The sequence below is a fragment of the Hevea brasiliensis genome, chromosome 7 (genome assembly GCF_030052815.1).
Source record: "Hevea brasiliensis isolate MT/VB/25A 57/8 chromosome 7, ASM3005281v1, whole genome shotgun sequence".
Taxonomy (NCBI): domain Eukaryota; kingdom Viridiplantae; phylum Streptophyta; class Magnoliopsida; order Malpighiales; family Euphorbiaceae; genus Hevea; species Hevea brasiliensis.
In genome coordinates, this window is record NC_079499.1 from 19,990,958 (window position 1) to 20,009,358 (window position 18,401).

The 18,401-nt window shown below is 34.7% G+C and overlaps 1 protein-coding gene across 1 annotated transcript; it reads left to right on the plus strand.

Moving 5' to 3' along the window:
- Positions 1-13,795: 13,795 nt before the first annotated feature.
- LOC131181345 (uncharacterized) lies at positions 13,796-14,771 on the plus strand. The gene is made up of 3 exons (XM_058149389.1): positions 13,796-14,111; positions 14,474-14,502; positions 14,619-14,771. The coding sequence occupies exons 1-3, from the start codon at positions 13,796-13,798 to the stop codon at positions 14,769-14,771; spliced, it is 498 nt and encodes a 165-aa protein (XP_058005372.1).
- Positions 14,772-18,401: the final 3,630 nt, after the last annotated feature.

An 18,401-nucleotide genomic window follows, 5' to 3' on the forward strand; every position in this document is an offset into this window, starting at 1 on the left:
AGTGCTATGAATGCTGTATTGTAGTTTGGGAGAAGGAGGATTAAACATTGGAAGTGCAATTTGTGTGTAGGTTATGTGATTGATGAAGGCAGTGTATAAATTAGGCCATAACTAACCTTGTGTGACCCCAATTGGTATGAGGCCAATTGGAGGCAAAACTAGACCTAAATTGGACCAACTTTCATGTAGAAAGCTTGCCAAAATTCTGTCCAGAAAATGACCAATTTAGTGACCTAATCCGGATTGGTAACTTGAAACCCAGAATTTTTGACCATATGAATAGTAGCTAGTATTTTGGCCATAACTCACTCAAAACAGGTCCAAATGACCTGAAATTTATATTATTGGAAAGCTTAGACATAGGGCTATAACTTTGGTGGAGACCACCAAGCCCAGAAATGCCATTAAGCAAGTCAAATTGATTGCCCAAGTTGTGTTACAAAAACTGGCCGAATTGACTTTGACTTAAAAATGACCTAATAGTGTAATATAAGTGCAACTTGACCAGCCATAGTAAAATGACCATATCTTGGTCTACACAACTCCAAATGATCTAAAATTTATACTGTTGGAAAGCTTAGACATAAAGCTACAACTTTGGTGAAGATCACAGAACCCAGAAATGTCATTTACTAAGTCAAATTGCTTGCACAAGTTGAGGTAACAAAACTATCCAGAACCATTGCAACCCAGAATTTGACCATATAAACAGTAGTCACTCATTTGACCATAACTCACTCAAAACAGGTCTAAATGACCTAAAATTTATATCAATGGAAAGATTAGACATAGAGCTACAACTCTTATGAAGACACCAAAGCCCAAAAATGACCAGAACTAAGTCAAATGGCTTGCCCAAGTTAGGGTACCAAACCTATCAGAATTGAACTTGACCTAAAAATGACCTAAAGTTGCATTGAAAATACAATCTGTCTAGCTTCAGTAAATTGACCATATCTTGGTTTATACAACTCAGAATGACCCAAAATCAGTGCCAAAAGTTCAATAAGACATAAACCTACAATATTGAAATTTTGACTAGAACCCAGAAATCAAGGAAACTAGGCCAATTAAGTTGATTAAGTTGACACACTAAATCTGGAATTGGTACAATTGACCATTAAGTCCAGAAAATTCAAATAGGTATATCTCTCACAAGAAGTCTCCAAATGTAATGAGCCATACCAATCTGGAAAGCTAAGAAAGAGACCTAAAACTTTGTTTTGGGCAACTTCCTCAAATTATAAATGTATAAGGCCAGAATTTAAGGTCAAGGCCATTGACCTAATTGAGGACCAAGCCAATATAGGACCTTTGAGTCCTAGTCAACAATTTAACTATAAATAATTCTATAAGACTTGAAAAATTACAAGTAAAATTTCTAAATGACTATAAGACATAGGGCAACAAATCCTATGAAGCACACTAGGCCTAAATGTCATTATAAGTAGTCTAAATAAATTAGTAAATTCCAGAATCAAAATGACTACCAAGGGAACCAAAATTCATATTTGACCTAGTTATGGTTAATTAACCATAACTTGAGTTATACAACTTAAAATGGAGTAATTCAAAAGGGGAATTAAAGAAGACACAATTAGAAACAATTTGATGAAGAGAATTTTGCTAATTTCACCTTATAGCCTGACCCAATAGAATAGTAACCATTGACCATTAAATCTAAAAATTTGGAATCACATATAATTAGCCTTGAATTAAGTTTGGAAATCAATGCCAACGAGTATAAACTCAAAATGAAGAATCCTATTGCAATTAGAACCAACATATTTGTTCAGTGTAGAAAAGTCAACGTTTATGTTTGACTAGTTATGTGAATAAGAAAAATAATGACTTAATAAATCACATGAATGTATGAATGGGACATTAGTCCTTATTATCAGAGACAGGAAAAATGCTTTGAGCACAATGGTACTTCAGAACAATTGATATGAAATGTGATCTGTCTGATGATCTACTGAATAATTGTGACATTTTGATACTAGAATCAACCTATCCATGATGTATAAAAAGGTCAACATGTTCATTGACCAGTGAAAGGCATAAAGACGTATAAACCCTAAGAATAAAGAATTAAATATGTAACCTTGTAATATGCCCTAGTTTGCCTAGTTGACTAGTTTGGATAGGTTAGTATGCCAATAGGATTCTGACAGCTATTCTGTAAATGGCTTTACTCCATATTGTGTTTTATGGCTTATTATGCTACACTGTGATTTTAATAGCCTATGGCTATATGGATTATGTTATTGTACTTGGCTTATTGCCTTACTAATTGATTATATGGCTTTTTAGCCACACTGTTTGCACACCGGGAGATATTTTGTGACCGATGGTGTGACGGCCCAAGGTACTAGGTACCCAGTGCTAGTATATCCGTTTATCCAGTCTGATCAATGTATAGGCTACACGGGCAGTCAATTAAAATATTATTCAATTCAGGCAGTTAAGTTAAGTTAAATATAATGAAATTTCAGTACAATTAAGTTAAGTATTGAATGAAATGAGTAAAAGAGATTAGCAATAGAAACATAACAAAAATACAATTTGCAGAATCGTAGAGACTTAAAGTACAATACAATTAGAATAATTTGTATACTAAGCATTATTACTGAAAGGTTATAACTTAGTACTTCCAAAGAAGATCAAACTAGTATATAAGATAGTTGATACTAGAAATATCAAACCAAAATTAAATTGATTCCTGAGTATCCGAATTATGATTTATTTCTATCTTTATTTATATATATTATTTCTTGTTATACTACTGCACCACTAAGCAGAAATGCTTAGCGCGATGGAATTGTTTTCCTCACGCAGGTACTTCGACTGAGATTTTGGAGTCCAGATCTACAGAAGTGTCAGAAGTGTACAAGGTTGTCACCTCCTCAGCAATGCATGTAGATAGGGCTCATATTTACACATGTTATGTACTTTGTTCATTCTAAGTATATTGTAAATTATTTGTATATCCTGTACTTGACAAACTTTTGTAATTAGTTAGCAAATTATGTAAGATAATGAAATGTAAGAATTCTGATATATGAGTTAAGTATCTGATCATGATAATTCTGATTGAGATTGAGTATGAGAAATTTTGAGACTGATTCTGAGTTGTGAATTTGAGTATATATTGAAATTATTTTTGGCAGGTTCAGAAGAACTATTAGTCCAAATTACAGCCGGCACTCTGCTGGATTGTTGTTAAAATTTTTGAAATTTCCAAATTAGTCAGATTTTGATAAACAGTAAAAATAGCCGAAACCTTAGATAAAGTTTTTGAATAAGTAATTCAAGAACTGTAATGAAATCAGATAAGATCAAGTGCTCCGGCACTCCGTGTGACACGCCTTACTCGGCTACACTGTAGACGAGTGAGGGGTATTACAAAATGAATCTTTAGTGCATGCTAAGATGTGTTTTAGTATCCTTTTGGGCATTAAAAATTGATTAGGCACATATGTAGACCCTTATTTTGTGATGAGTATGTGCATTGAGGCCGTGGAAAACGCGATGATGAAAAATTATATGACTGTAAGATGTAATTGGAGGCATGGAGCTGAATTATTAATTTCGTAGCATGATCTTGAAAAAATAAAAATAATAATAAAGTTTTGGGAAAATTAATTTAATTAAATTTAAATAAAATTTTATTTTGTTTAAATTTAATATGGGTAGTTTTTAAATGGATCTAATTAAGTTTAATTGGGCTCCATGGGCCTAAGAAAGCCTAGTTAGGAATTTTAAATGGGACCCATTTAATTATTTTCTAAAAATTAAAATAACAAAATATCTCTCTCCTCCTTGGCCCCACTCTCTTTCTCACTCCCTATTTGTGCATTCCATTTTTTCCTGTCTTCCTATTGGTTGAAACACCTCACCCATATCCCAGTCTTATTCGAATTCTGCAATCGTAGTTGTTTAAGTCATCTAAATTTTATCATCCTAAGACTCCAAACCCTATCACACCTCTCTCCCAAAACCCTATAAATACCCTACTAGAGAAGGGAAGAAGGGGATGATGGGAGGAAAGAGGAAGAGAAAATTCAGAGCTATAGGAAATTTAGATATATTTAAGACTCTTTGAGTTCTTCCTTATTTTTTTTTTTTTCTTCAAGAAGATTTTCATACAAGATTTCTGGAAGGTCAGTTTTTATTTTTTTCTTTTTAAGAGCTATGCCACACAATATTTTAATTCTATGCTCTTTGTCTTCAATTTATTTTATATGTTCATATAGATCATGTAATCATGTTTAATTTGAGGGGATACACAACTCTGCACATGTTTAGTTTCTATCTCTCGTACTTTTATTATTTTTCTTTATTTTCTTTATTTTTTTATTACAAACAAAATTAGTAAGTAGCCCTAAGGTAAGTACCAAAGAGGGCATTTGCGCGGAGCTTATATGGAGCTAAACGGGAGTAAGCCAGGGATATCATTGCCATACTAGAAGAGAAGACCCTTTTTAAGGGTAGCTTGCCCCAATGGCAACTGCATTTACCAACAGGTAAGTAACTCTAAACTTATCGAATAACAATTGGCATGAAATTGTAGTAATAATAGAACTTTTATTTGGTAAATTAAAATTAACCTTGTTTTTAATTTAACTGACTTTTGCATGTAATTAATTTAAATAAATATTTTGTAAATTAAAATTAATCTTGTTTGTAAATTAAACTAACATTGGCATGTAAATAAATTTAATTTAATATTTGGTAATTGTAAAATAAATTTGCATGTTAGAAATCTTTATTAGGTTGTGATTGTTTGGGCCTTATGTGATATTAGAATAAATTACACATGTACATAATTAACTTAGTTCAATTATCCTTAGGGTAACTTGGTGAAAATTAATTAATTAGATTAAATAGAAACATAGGGTTATTTGAAATTGAATTTGTTTATAAATTAAATTCTCAATAATAAATTAATTTTAGTCATCTGGTAAATATCATTTAAATAATTAGCAACCCCATAGATAGGAATTACTTGTGCATGAAAATTGTGTGTAAACAACAACCCTTTTGTGAATTACTTGCGTGTGTAGGATTAGAATTGCATTTTTTAGGATAAAGTTTAATAAAGGAATAATAAACAAGACTTCTAGAAACATTAGTAGAGGACTGGCACTCGAATCAACGAGGTTAGACCAGGCGTAAGGGGTGCCTAACACCTTCCCCTTACGTACCCACTATCCCGAACCTAGACATTGGGCTATGGTAATGACGGTTGTGGAAACTCTGCAAGGAGTAAGTTGCCATCCATGACCCTCGGAAGAAACACTGAATATGTCCCGGTTATTACCCGGGTGGCGACTCCTGTCTATCTATGCCTTCGTGGCATAAATCCTTAGTACCGTGGTAGTGTTATGGGAAGACGGTACTTACCAGTGGTTTGATTCTATTAGGATTGTATGAAGTGCATGTCTAGGAAATGCTGTCTAAGGAGGTGGTATTTAAGTGAGACCATTGTGACTCCACCATCTTTCCTGGGCATTACCTAGTGCATTTTATATAATTCCAATGGATGATATTTTGCCTTACGCCCCCCCCCCCCCCCCCCCTCCTATAGTTTGGCGACTCCACTGGGGACTAAATGGATAGTTACTCCAACATGTTTCTATTAGTCTAATATTATTCCTCTGTTAAACTTCTTGCATTGCACTACACTATCACACGGATCACCCTTACCCTTTTAGCCCCGTTAGTACTAGCCAAGGAGACCATGGTTCTACTCGAGCTATGACGAATTGGTGAATGCTAGCACCCCATGCCTGTACCTTTGAGTATATAAAAGAGCTACAGCTCCAGCCGTTTTGCTTAATGGACAAGCTCTCGCATGGGTGACCCTTTTCCTACCCAATGAAGCCCATGAGCCATAGATTGTAACCCTAGGTACCCCGTAGATTTTTGTTGTGCTAGATTTATAACCTTACTGTTCAAACCATAAGTTCAAGTGGTAGTTGAGATGAACCTAGGCCTATGCATAGGCCCAATGTGTGTATAGGGCCAAGTCCATTTCAAAACCCATGTTAAGCAAGAGGATGCTTACTTATGGTTAAACTTTAAGGATATAAATCCTTTGTTTGTGAGGGAAGGACCGTCCTGGACCACCCCCTGTTGGTGTGTCCAGTGTACCGTAGCCTAGGATAGAATTTTTTTCTTGCTTGTGCGTGAGAGTTAAAGGTATAAGAGGGCGAAGATTCAGTTTTGGAGATTTTTTTTTTTCAGTTTTGATTCAGTCTTTGGTCTGATTTTAGTTCAGTTTATATGGTCTGGTTTTGGTTCAGTTTTCGTTCTATTGGTATGGTTCAGTTTTGGTTTTGTAAAAGTAAAGGCAAAAAAAAAAAAAAAGAAAAAAAAAAAGAAAAAATGGTCCATTCATGCATTGCATTCATGTACATAGCATGCTTAGGTTAACCCTTAAATCCTTTTTTTTTTTTTTAGCAATCATAACCTCAAAACACACCAAAGAGACTTCCAATTAGGTCACTTGGGTTAGGTAAGGGAAGAGACTAGTAAGAATTTTACCTGTACTACTTAAGATGGAAGAAACTATGGCCGTGCTTGATGAAATATTGAACGCCAAGATGTTTGAGCTAGAAGAGAAAATTGTGGTCAACTTTAGAAAGAGGCCCCGAGGTAGGCCAATTAAGTGGCATTAAAGTTATTGAGGTTCAAATTGTGTCTCACACCCCAAGGAGATTTTTCCAATTCAGCCAACCCTTATCTGAAGTTTTGGAGAGTCTCAAAGCTCAAGACCTCCTACAGTTCTTAGCACCCAGACCACTACCAAATCCACTCCCACCTAGCTGTGATATCAACCAATGTTACCGGTCCTACCAAGCCCACAGTCATGACACCGACTGATGCTTTCAACTTAAGTATGATATCTAGGACCTAATTGATGCCAAAAGGATAATTGACCCAGAAAATTAACCAAAAAGCTCCATGCCTAACCAAAATTTCCACCTACACCAGGTTTCTACATGATCTCCATCACCCCAAATAACCCTAACAGAATTATTGACTTTATCCAACCCATCTAAAAGCCCAATAAACCTACCCAACGAACCTATCCAACCCATCCAAAAGCCCAATGAACCTCATTCTATAATAGTTGTTGACCTTGTGATAAATCTAGCTATGATGAGGGTCCTTTGGATGTTTGGACTGATTCTGATGAGGAGATATTTACATTACAACTAGATGATTCAGTTCCACTAGTGTCTGATTTTCAAGTTATTGGGATCTATGAAAACTTGATGGATCTAAAAGTGGCTACTGTTAAGAAAGGGATAAAGTTTTTTTCTGGCATGGGCCTAGGAAAAAGTATAGATGGCCTAGTGACTTTTCTTAAGATGAAGGGGCAGATCACGAGTCATGGTTTAGGCTATGAGCTAACAGAAGAGGAAGAAGAGCTAAAGCCTCCTAAGTTCTTCAAAGAGGGGGCAATTACCTTGACATATGATTAGGGGTTACCACATGTGAAAGAGCTAAAGCAGAAAATTAGCACCATTGATCTAAGAACTGCATGAAAAGCCAAGCACCTAAAGCTACATCCCTAAGTTTGAGTTTGTCTTTTATAATGCTCACAGTAGTGATACTGATGTTTCTATTTCCGATATACTTGATGCAAATTTTAAGGTGAAGATCAATAACATGACCAGTCCTTCTGCTTACTTGTTTGATGTTTATTCTAATGGGCATATGCATGGCATTCATAATCATTTAGAATCAGTTTCTATTAATGCATTAAAATCGATCTCTATTAATTTGGGTACACCAAATAATCCTAAAGACATTAAGTTAGCTGAAGATTTAACCCAAGAAGAAAGAGATAAATTTATAGCCTTGTTAACAAAGTATCAAGAAACACATGTCTCGAGCTTAAAATTAGATGGCCGATTCCCAAGCCAAGCTAATGTCCCCATAGGAAAAGAATGATCAAAAGTTGACTTGGCTAGTTATCCTAATGAGGAGTAAAATTTCATGCTATGAAGGATTAATAGTAGCACATGTTGACCTAGAGGGAGAAGAAAAATGATATGAAGGCATAAGGAGGTCTCTGGAAGTGAGAGAATACTCACAATAAGCTTACAAAAGAGATAGAGCAATAATTCATAGATTAGCCACTCAATTTACTTTAGCTGGGGGGCAATTCTACAAACTCTTATGTGTGATAGAAAAATAGGCTGAGCAAATAATGAAAGAAGTACATGCAGGAATATGTGGTTCCCATATGAATGGAAAGGTTCTAATTGGAAAAAAAAAATATTCGAAACATATAAGGATTGGCCTGAAAAACTCCTTTAGGTTCTTTAAGGTTATCGTAGTACTACAAGGACATCCACGAGGGCAACCCCATTCTCTTTAGTGTATGGGACTAAAGCAATGCTATCCATTAAGCAAGAGCTCAGATCCTTAAGAGTGATGCTAGAAGCTAAGATCCTAAAAAAATGAGTGGGCTTAGAAGAGATATGAAGAACTAGCTTTGATTAAAAGAGAATGTGAGCCTTGTATCATATGCAGGCTTATCAGAGGAAGATAGCTAGAGCCTTTAATAAGAAGGTGAAGCCAAGAAAGATCAAAGAGGGAGACATGGTTTTGAAACAAGCTCGGCCCATCCCTTTTGATCCAAGAGGAAAGTTTAAGCCAAACTGGGATGGTCCATACATAGTCAAAAAGATCTTGCCAGGAGGTGCTGTAAGAATATCAGACCTGGATGGGAATGAATTTCAAGAACCAGTCAACTTAGACAAGCTCAAACGGTACTTTGTGTGAGATAGACCTGCTAGGCTGAAAACTTACAAACGATGTCTAGGCAAAAGTAAGGGTCAAAGCAAAAAAAAAAAAAAGAAAAGAAAAGAAAAAAATGCTAGATTGAGAACCTGCAAAAGGCAGTCTAGGCAAAAGGAGAGATGAGAGAAGATCTGGATGGAAAACCTGAAAAGGCCATTCAGCAGGTTATAAAGCTTATTTCTAATTTTGGAAGGTTAGAAATTTGGCAAAACTAAATGTAAGAGGGAGTAATGGTGTACCTGAATAAATAAAGAAGTTTTTATTGCATTTACTAGGGATGGGTTTTATTTAATTATGATCGCAAATGTTTGTGTCTTGAGGGATACATCAAATGATTAAGTAATTGAACTACATTATTTTGATTTAACCTATTGTCTTGTGAGCATGATAGAATAGGTGCTTGATATGAATATCCTGGTGATTGTCTAATTTCAAAAAAAAAAAAAAAAGAGAAAAAGAACAAGAAAAAGAAAAGAAAAAAGAGAGCTCGCTAAGTGGAAAACCCAAAAGGGCTGCTTAGGCAAAAGTTAAAGCAAGCCCGCTGAAATGAAAACTCGAAAGAGCATTTCAGGCAAAAGTTAGGGCACAAAGAATTGAGTTCATGGAAGAGAAAGGAGTCAAGGCAGAAAAAGTTTTGAAATAGCTGTAGAATAATGAAGCATGGGGGAGAGAAGAAAAAGAAAAATCAGAGGGAAATTGTATTGTGACCTTGAGGAAGTCTTTTTTAATGAACAATTCTTCTAAAAAACTTTGAGGCTATAAGAAAGTTTTTGCAAAAAAAAGGTCCCCCAGAGGACTAAGTTTTTTTTAGAATCTCTAGTAAAATCAGCATGCCCATGATAGGAAGTAGCGTACAGGAAGCATAAAAATCAGAGAGAATTTTGAGACCCAGTCATCCTAATTCTTTTTCAAATCATGAATTAGATATTTTTTGGTAAATCCTTAGACGTTGTTTAGGCCGCATGACATAGTTGTGTAAGGCATAGAAGAACATGCATCAACATGTCACCTGTGGGTGTGTAAGGCGTAGAATAACATGCATCACCACAGTTTCAATTGTCGAACTACGAGGGGGTCTGATTCTTCCTCAGGATAGCGAGGGGGATACGTAGGTAGTTTAGGACCGCGGTCCTAAATACGAACCCACAACATTTCATGACAGATATTTTTTGGTAAGTCCTTAGACATTGTTTAGGGCATATGGCATAGTTGTGTAAGGCGTAGAAGAACACGCATCAACATGTCACCTGTAGGTGTGTAAGGCGTAGAAGAACATGCATCACCACAGTTTCAAGTGTCGAACTACGAGTGGGTCTGATTCTTCCTCAGGATAATGAGGGGGATACGTAGGTAGTTTAGGACTGCGGTCCTAAATACGAATCCACAACATTTCAAATTACACAGTTGCCATTGTCATGAGACCGTAGCTAGTCTCATGACACAGAGTGTATCGACAGAGCAAGATGCACTCAATTTTCACATGACACAGTTATCACTGTTATGAGACCGTAGCTACTCTCATGATGCAGAGTGTATCGACAGAGCAAGATACACTCATTCTTCACATGACACAGTTATTAATGTTATGAGACCGTAACTAATCTCATAATATAGAGTATGTCGACCGAGCAAGATATACTTGATCCTCATAGCCAATGTTTCATAGTTATTAGAAATTCGAGTTTCACTTTGACGAAACTTGAGCAATGCTTTCGCATTGATTTCAACTTTCGCCAAAGTGGGGGGCAAACTGTAGACCCTTATTTTGTGATGAGTATGTGCATTGAGGCCGTGGAAAATGCGATGATGAAAAATTATATGACTGTAAGATGTAATTGGAGGCATGGAGCTGAATTATTAATTTCGTGGCATGATCTTAAAAAAATAAAAATAATAATAAAGTTTTGGGAAAATTAATTTAATTAAATTTAAATAAAATTTTATTTTGTTTAAATTTAATATGGGTAGTTTTTAAATGGATCTAATTAAGTTTAATTGGGCTCCATGGGCCTAAGAAAGCCTAGTTAGGAATTTTAAATGGGACCCATTTAATTATTTTCTAAAAATTAAACTAACAAAATATCTCTCTCCTCCTTGGCCCCACTCTCTTTCTCACTCCCTATTGGTGCCTTCCATTTTTTCCTGTCTTCCTATTGGTTGAAACACCTCACCCATATCCCAGTCTTATTTGAATTCTGCAATCGTAGTTGTTTAAGTCATCTAAACTTTATCATCCTAAGACTCCAAACCCTATCACAACTCTCTCCCAAAACCCTATAAATACCCTACTAGAGAAGGGAAGTAGGGGATGATGGGAGGAAAGAGGAAGAGAAAATTCAGAGCTATAGAAAATTTAGAGATATTTAAGACTCTTTGAGTTCTTCCTTATTATTTTTTTTTTCTTCAAGAATATTTTCATACAAGATTTATGAAAGGTCAATTTTTATTGTTTTCTTTTTAAGATCTATGCCACACAATATTTTAATTCTATGCTCTTTGTCTTCAATTTATTTTATATGTTCATATAGATCATGTAATCATGTTTAATTTGAGGGGATACACAACTCTGCACATGTTTAGTTTCTGTCTCTCGTACTTTTATTATTTTTCTTTATTTTCTTTATTTTTTATTACAAACAAAATTGGTAAGTAGCCCTAAGATAAGTACCAAAGAGGGCATTTGCGCGGAGCTTATATGGAGCTAAACGGGAGTAAGCCAGGGATATCATTGCCATACTAGAAGAGAAGACCCTTTTTTAAGGGTAGCTTGCCCCAATGGCAACTGCATTTACCAACAGGTAAGTAACTCTAAACTTATTGAATAACAATTGGCATGAAATTGTAGTAATAATAGAACTTTTATTTGGTAAATTAAAATTAACCTTGTTTTTAATTTAACTGACTTTTGCATGTAATTAATTTAAATAAATATTTTGTAAATTAAAATTAATCTTGTTTGTAAATTAAACTAACATTGGCATGTAAATAAATTTAATTTAATATTTGGTAATTGTAAAATAAATTTGCATGTTAGAAATCTTTATTAGGTTGTGATTGTTTGGGCCTTATGTGATATTAGAATAAATTACACATGTACATAATTAACTTAGTTCAATTATCCTTAGGGTAACTTGGTGAAAATTAATTAATTAGATTAAATAGAAACATAGGGTTATTTGAAATTGAATTTGTTTGTAAATTAAATTCTCAATAATAAATTAATTTTAGTCATCTGGTAAATATCATTTAAATAATTAGCAACCCCATAGATAGGAATTACTTGTGCATGAAAATTGTGTGTAAACAACAACCCTTTTGTGAATTACTTGCGTGTGTAGGATTAGAATTGCATTTTTTTAGGATAAAGTTTAATAAAGGAATAATAAACAAGACTTCTAGAAACATTAGTAGAGGACTGGCACTCGAATCAATGAGGTTAGACCAGGCGTAAGGGGTGCCTAACACCTTCCCCTTACGTACCCACTATCCCGAACCTAGACATTGGGCTATGGTAATGACGATTGTGGAAACTCTGCAAGGAGTAAGTTGCCATCCATGACCCTCGGAAGAAACACTGAATATGTCCCGGTTATTACCCGGGTGGTCACTCCTGTCTATCTATGCCTTCGTGGCATAAATCCTTAGTACCGTGGTAGTGTTACCGTGGTAGTGTTATGGGAAGACGGTACTTACCAGTGGTTTAATTCTATTAGGATTGTATGAAGTGCATGTCTAGGAAATGTTGTCTAAGGAGGTGGTATTTAAGTGAGACCATTATGACTCCACCATCTTTAATGGGCATTACCTTGTGCATTTTATATAATTCCAATGGATGATATTTCGCCTCACGCCCCCCCCCCCCTCCTACAGACATAACTCATCAAATATGATGCATGTAACCCTAGATTGAATTTTAAATTTTAGTGCTCTAATGCCCTAAATTCCATGCTTCCATGCCTTCAGTATCCTCATCATAATCTTTGAAATCTCATATCTACTATGTCGGACCATTCCCTATTCTTTTGCAATGGGATGTTTCTATTTAGATGGGGCGGACAAAACGTTTCAAATTTGAAAATGCCTGGTTATTGAACTTAGATATCTAGAATATTATAGTGAGTTAGGACTTTGTTTCAAGGGATATTGTTAAACTTCTTGCTCATTATAATCAATCTCTTTTGGCATGGAGCCGAACAGAGAATGGTAATCTTTGAGAGTTGATTGCGAAAAAGAAAGAGCCACTGGTGCAGTGTTGTAATAGTACCAATGTAGCGAATGGCATATCAGTGGAATCTATTAAACTAGATCTTAATTGTTTGTTCTCTTAAGAGGAGCTCTTTGAGAAGCAAAGAGCTAAATCATTCTGGCTTCAACATGGGGGTATGAATAAACATTTCTCTCATGCGCAGGCTTTAGCACTGAAAAAAAAATCAACACTATTTCAGCTTTGCAAGATGTAAATGGCAACTGGTGTCATGATGTTAAGGGTATGTGTAGTCTTGTTTTCAATTATTTTTCTTGTCTTTTCTTGGGTTCTCAAAGTGCATATGTTGATTATGATGCCGTTGTAAATCTGGTGTAAAAGAAGGTTTCATTGGATGATCATAAGGTTTTTCTTGCCCCTTTTACAATGGATGAATTTAAAAGGGCTGTGTTTCAAATGCACCCATGATTGGAGCCCGAGTTTGAACGGTTTGAATCTAGATTTCTTTGAAAAATTCTGGCCCATCATTAATGAGGAGGTTGTGAAGCATTGCCAAAATTGGTTTGGTACTGGGCCCTTTCCAAATAATCTTAATGATACTACTGTGGTTCTTATTCCCAAAGTGGAGGCTCCAATTACTTTGAAGGACCTAAGTACCATATCTCTTTGCAATGTTTTATATAAGATTCTTGTGAAGGCTCTAGATAATAAACTTAAGAGGCTGCTTCCTAAAATTATCTCTTTGTCTCTATTGACTTTTGTTGTAGAAGAATGATTACTGATAATATTCTTATGGCATTTGAGGTTATTCATCATATGAGGAGAAAGACTAGAGGCAATAGAGGAGAGGTAGCCTTAAAGATTGACATTAGTAAGGCTTATGATTGTGTGGATTGGTTTTTTCTTTCTTGCATGATGAGGAAGATGGGTCTTGCTCAGCGGTGGATCAACCTTACTATGATGTATGTTTCTTCTATCAAACACTCCATGGCCTTCAATGGGCATGAGATAAGGCCTATCATTCCTCGCAGAGGTCTAAGACAAGGTGATCTTCTTTCTCCCTATTTATTTATTATTTGTGTGGAAGGTCTGTTTGCTCTTTTTGGGAAAGCCCAAGTTAGGGGTGAGACCCATGGCTATTGGGTTTGTAGGAGAGGTCATAGCATTTCCCATACTTTGTTTGCGGATGATAATTTTTTCTTTTTTAGAGTAGATGAGAGGGAAACTACCAATTTGAAGAATATTCTATAGTTGTATGAGAAAGCCTTGGGGCAGGCTATTAACTTACAAAAGTTTGGTATTTTTTTCAGTGCCAATGTCTAAGATAATGTGCAAACCAGTATTTCAAATATCTTAAGGGTTCACACTCCTTTGAATCATGGTCGTTATCTTGTTCTCCTCTTTCTAATTGGAAAAAATAAGATTTTTTTTTTCCTTTTTGAAAGACAGACTGTGGCACAGATTGTAGGGATGGAAAGGTAAGATGTTATCTAGAGTTGGTAAGGAGACTTTGCTTAAATTAGTTGCCCAAGCTATCCCATCCTATTGTATGAGTGTATTCTAAATTCCTATCTCCATTTGTGATGAGCTTTAGAAGATGATGAATTCTTATTTGTGGGGCTTGAAACGGGATGGTAATCGAGGTATCCACTGGCTTGCATGGGATAAGATGTGGTCTAGGAAGGATTCTGGTGATATGGGGTTAAGAAATCTTCACCTTTTTAAAATTGCAATGCTTAGGAAGTAAGGTTGGAGACTCATCACTAACCGAAACACTTTTTTTTTTTTTCTGAAATCCCTAAAGCTAAATATTTTCCAAGAGGGAATTTTCTTGAAGCTTGAGAAAGGTATAATCCCAGTTTCTCATGGAAGAGTTTATTGCTTCCTAAGAACCTTTTAATTAAAGGGATGAGGTGGAAGATTGGGTTAAGTGCAATGGTTTTGGGAGGACCCTTGGGTTACAGTGGATGATAATTTTTATGTTTCTTTACCGGTGCTAGATGGTATGTGTAACGTCCTAAATGTCTGAGCTTTAAATAACACTATTCTCAGTCCATGAATAGTATTATTCAAAACCCATTTGAGGACTAAAAAATGAAGTGAAAATAAATTGAAATAAGCAGTGTGAAAATCAAAGTAACCATCGGGTTACGGACTTAAATGTCATTATTGAAAAAGATAGACTATAACCCGATGAGGGGCATTTCGGTCATTTGACACTTAGAGTTGACTTTTGACCTAAATGTCCATTAAAATGAGTGATGTTAAAATATTGAAAATGCATTAAAAATATGAAGTGTTTATGGAAAAATAAATCGGGACATAAAGGAAATTAAAGGAATTGATATAATTATAATTATATTAATTAATTCTAATTAATTATTTTCACTAATTATAATTAGACACACCTATAAATAAGAGACAAAACAATTAAATGCCAAAAAAAAGTCTTCATCTTATTCTTCCTATCAAAGTTGGCCAAACCACCTCCATCAACCCTTCCTCCATTTTTACTTCTTCAAAGCTCCAATTTCTTCCTTTTCTCACCATATTTTCTCAAACCCCAAACACTGAAACTTGTTATTTGATCTTGGTAGAGTGATTGGTGGCAAAAAGAAGCAAGAAAATTGAAGATTCGGAAAGCTAGGAGTTTACTGAAGTGAGGTTAGTGCATAAACTAGCCTACCTTCTTCTCCTTCTATTAAAATTAAGTTGAATTATGATAAATTTGCATGAAAATTGATGAAAATGAGGTATGCATGGAAGCATGGGAATTTGGCCAACTATGGAAGTATGGGGGATTTTAACAATTTGATATGTCACACCTTACCCCTCTGTAAGGCACAACATGATCCCGTAGAATACCTAATGAACTACCGAACTTCACCTACCGATAACTCATTAAGTACCCTACAAGGGATTTTAAAACAATTTTCTTATTTTTGGTAAGTGGTGAGCATTTTCTAATAGGTATTTAAAACATTTAATTGAAATTAGAAACTAGTTAAAACTTTTGGCCCATTTTATTTTTTCGCAAATTTTATAAAAATTTTGACAAAGTTTCGTTTATATTTTGAGAAAACAGTTCTTCAAATACCTGTAAAAAGCACTTCTAAAAATTTTCTCAACCACTACTTCAAATTCTCAATCAAACTCAATCCATTTCAACAACTCCACAATCATTTCAATTAATTTCTCAAGTTCAAAATTCAATAATCCTCAAAATACTAGCAATACATTTCATTTAGATTAAATAAAATAGTTCCACTCATATTTCATTAGAGACAAAACAATTTATATTCATCATACTAGAAATTTACATTAAGAAAATCCAAACTAAATTTATTACAACTTTATACAAACTTTGTACAAACTGCTCAAGACCGATTTTACATGTCCATACAATTACGTGCAATACATACATAAAAATGAATATTTACAGTTAGGGTATAAATTATACCCGATAACTTCTAGCAGGTAGCTCCCCTGTCCTCAGCAGCTCAATCTGCTGCTCCTCTAGTCTCTATATCTGCGACAGCATACAAAGCTATCACTGAGTGGTGAACTCAGTGGTGCACAAACTAATAATTTAAAACTTAATACAAATTATACTTGACGATTCATAACAAATAGAATTTTAAAATTTCTAAATTCTTCAAAATCCATGACCTTCAGAAATCAATATTATCATTCATGCAAATTATTCATTTGAATAACATTTTGATCAAATAGTAACTATTTATTTACATTTCTTTTAAATTCTGAAATAATACAAAAATTTTTGAATCACTGACAAATTATTTATTTTAATCACAATTTATCAAATCATGTATAATTTAAAGGGCGCTGCCAACAATACACACAGTTGAACCCATGACCCAAAATTCACATAGATGCCGTGTTGTACACCACGACATTTCACATTCTCCCAATAACCGAGGCTAAAAGGGAGAAACAAAGACTAGTTAGTATATATGAGTACTCATTCACATCATTCCCCAACTGGCAAGCCAGAGAGGAAGAAACTCACCCCATCAAGCGGAGGAGTTATCTCACTAGACAAGCTAATGAGAATTCACAACATATTTTGTCATGTCAACTGTGGTTTCAAATCATATTCAAAACAATTTCTATTTACAAAGTGTTTACAAATCATCAACATATTTAATCATCATAAATTCATGCTCAAGGTTGGCAACACATCAAACTTAAAATTTACAATCCTTAAAACAATGCAATCCTCAAAACAATGCAATAAATCCTTAAATGCATAAGAAAATTTATATTCAAATTATACAATTTCATTCAATAAGTTAAAATTCTCAACACAACAAAAATCATAAATCATACAATAAATTTATTTCAAATCAATTTGGAATTAAAAAATAACAAAAGAGTTAGTTGTGCACAAACCTCAAGCGAGTCGCCTCTTGGCCTTGACTCGGTTCCTCGGGTTATTTCCCGGTATTCTTTTCAACTGAAACACACAATTTTACAGTGTTTCAGTACCATAATTTAACATAAATCCAAAAATAAATTTAACTTCATTTTTACCTAGCTCTAACGTGCTAAATTCGGCGTTCTTGAAATTTTGTGTTTCGGGTTACTATTCATTACACTATTCAAGTCAAATTATTGACTTTCTAAGACTTAATAGGTATGGAAATTCCAACTTCACCCATATACCACATTTTGGTCACTAAATTGCCAAATTTTCAGTTTTGGTGCCTTAGGTTACACTGTTCCATTGGTCATTCTACTGTTGGAATTTGGCAAAACTTTCTTCATAGAAAATGTTCCTTATTGTCTTAAGTTTATTCTCCTTTTTGAATCACTCCAATTGGAGTTTTGTAGCTCAAGTTATACTCAAATTATTGTTACTGTTATAGCCATTGAAACTTTACTGTTCAAATGGCAAATCTGTAGTCTGCAGATTCAGTGATCCGACTTGGCTCAGTAATTTGATTGGGTTAATGGCATAATTTGGGTTGGTGTTCTTCATGAAAGTTTTAGGTCTATATTGCATCTAACCACTGGTAAAATTTCAGGTCATTTTGACCTGTCTAGCTCGAGTTATGACCAAATGAACAAACACTATTCATTTGGTCAGTTTGTGCAGGGCAGCCTGCGATTTTCCAACTTTGGTCCATTTGTTCACTAGGTTTTAGTCACTTTTTGGGCATGCTTCCTAAATGAAAATTGTGTCATTTAGTGCCTATTTTCATTCTCAATTGGTCCCATATCAATTGGACTTGTAAAATTTCATTTTTTGTCCCTCAAAGTTGACTTTTGGTCATGCTTCATACCCAATCCGAATTTGGCTTCGATTTAAACACTTCTAACACACTTAATTAGGTCACAAATGACCATTTCTTCC

Coding starts and splice junctions, on each gene's coding strand:
- LOC131181345 (XM_058149389.1), top strand. CDS start 13,796: ATGATTACTGATAATATTCTTATGGCATTTGAGGTTATTCATCATATG. Junction 14,112..14,473: donor ATTTATTATTTGTGTGGAAG/GTCTGTTTGCTC, acceptor TTTGAAAGACAG/ACTGTGGCACAGATTGTAGG. Junction 14,503..14,618: donor CAGATTGTAGGGATGGAAAG/GTAAGATGTTAT, acceptor GATGAGCTTTAG/AAGATGATGAATTCTTATTT.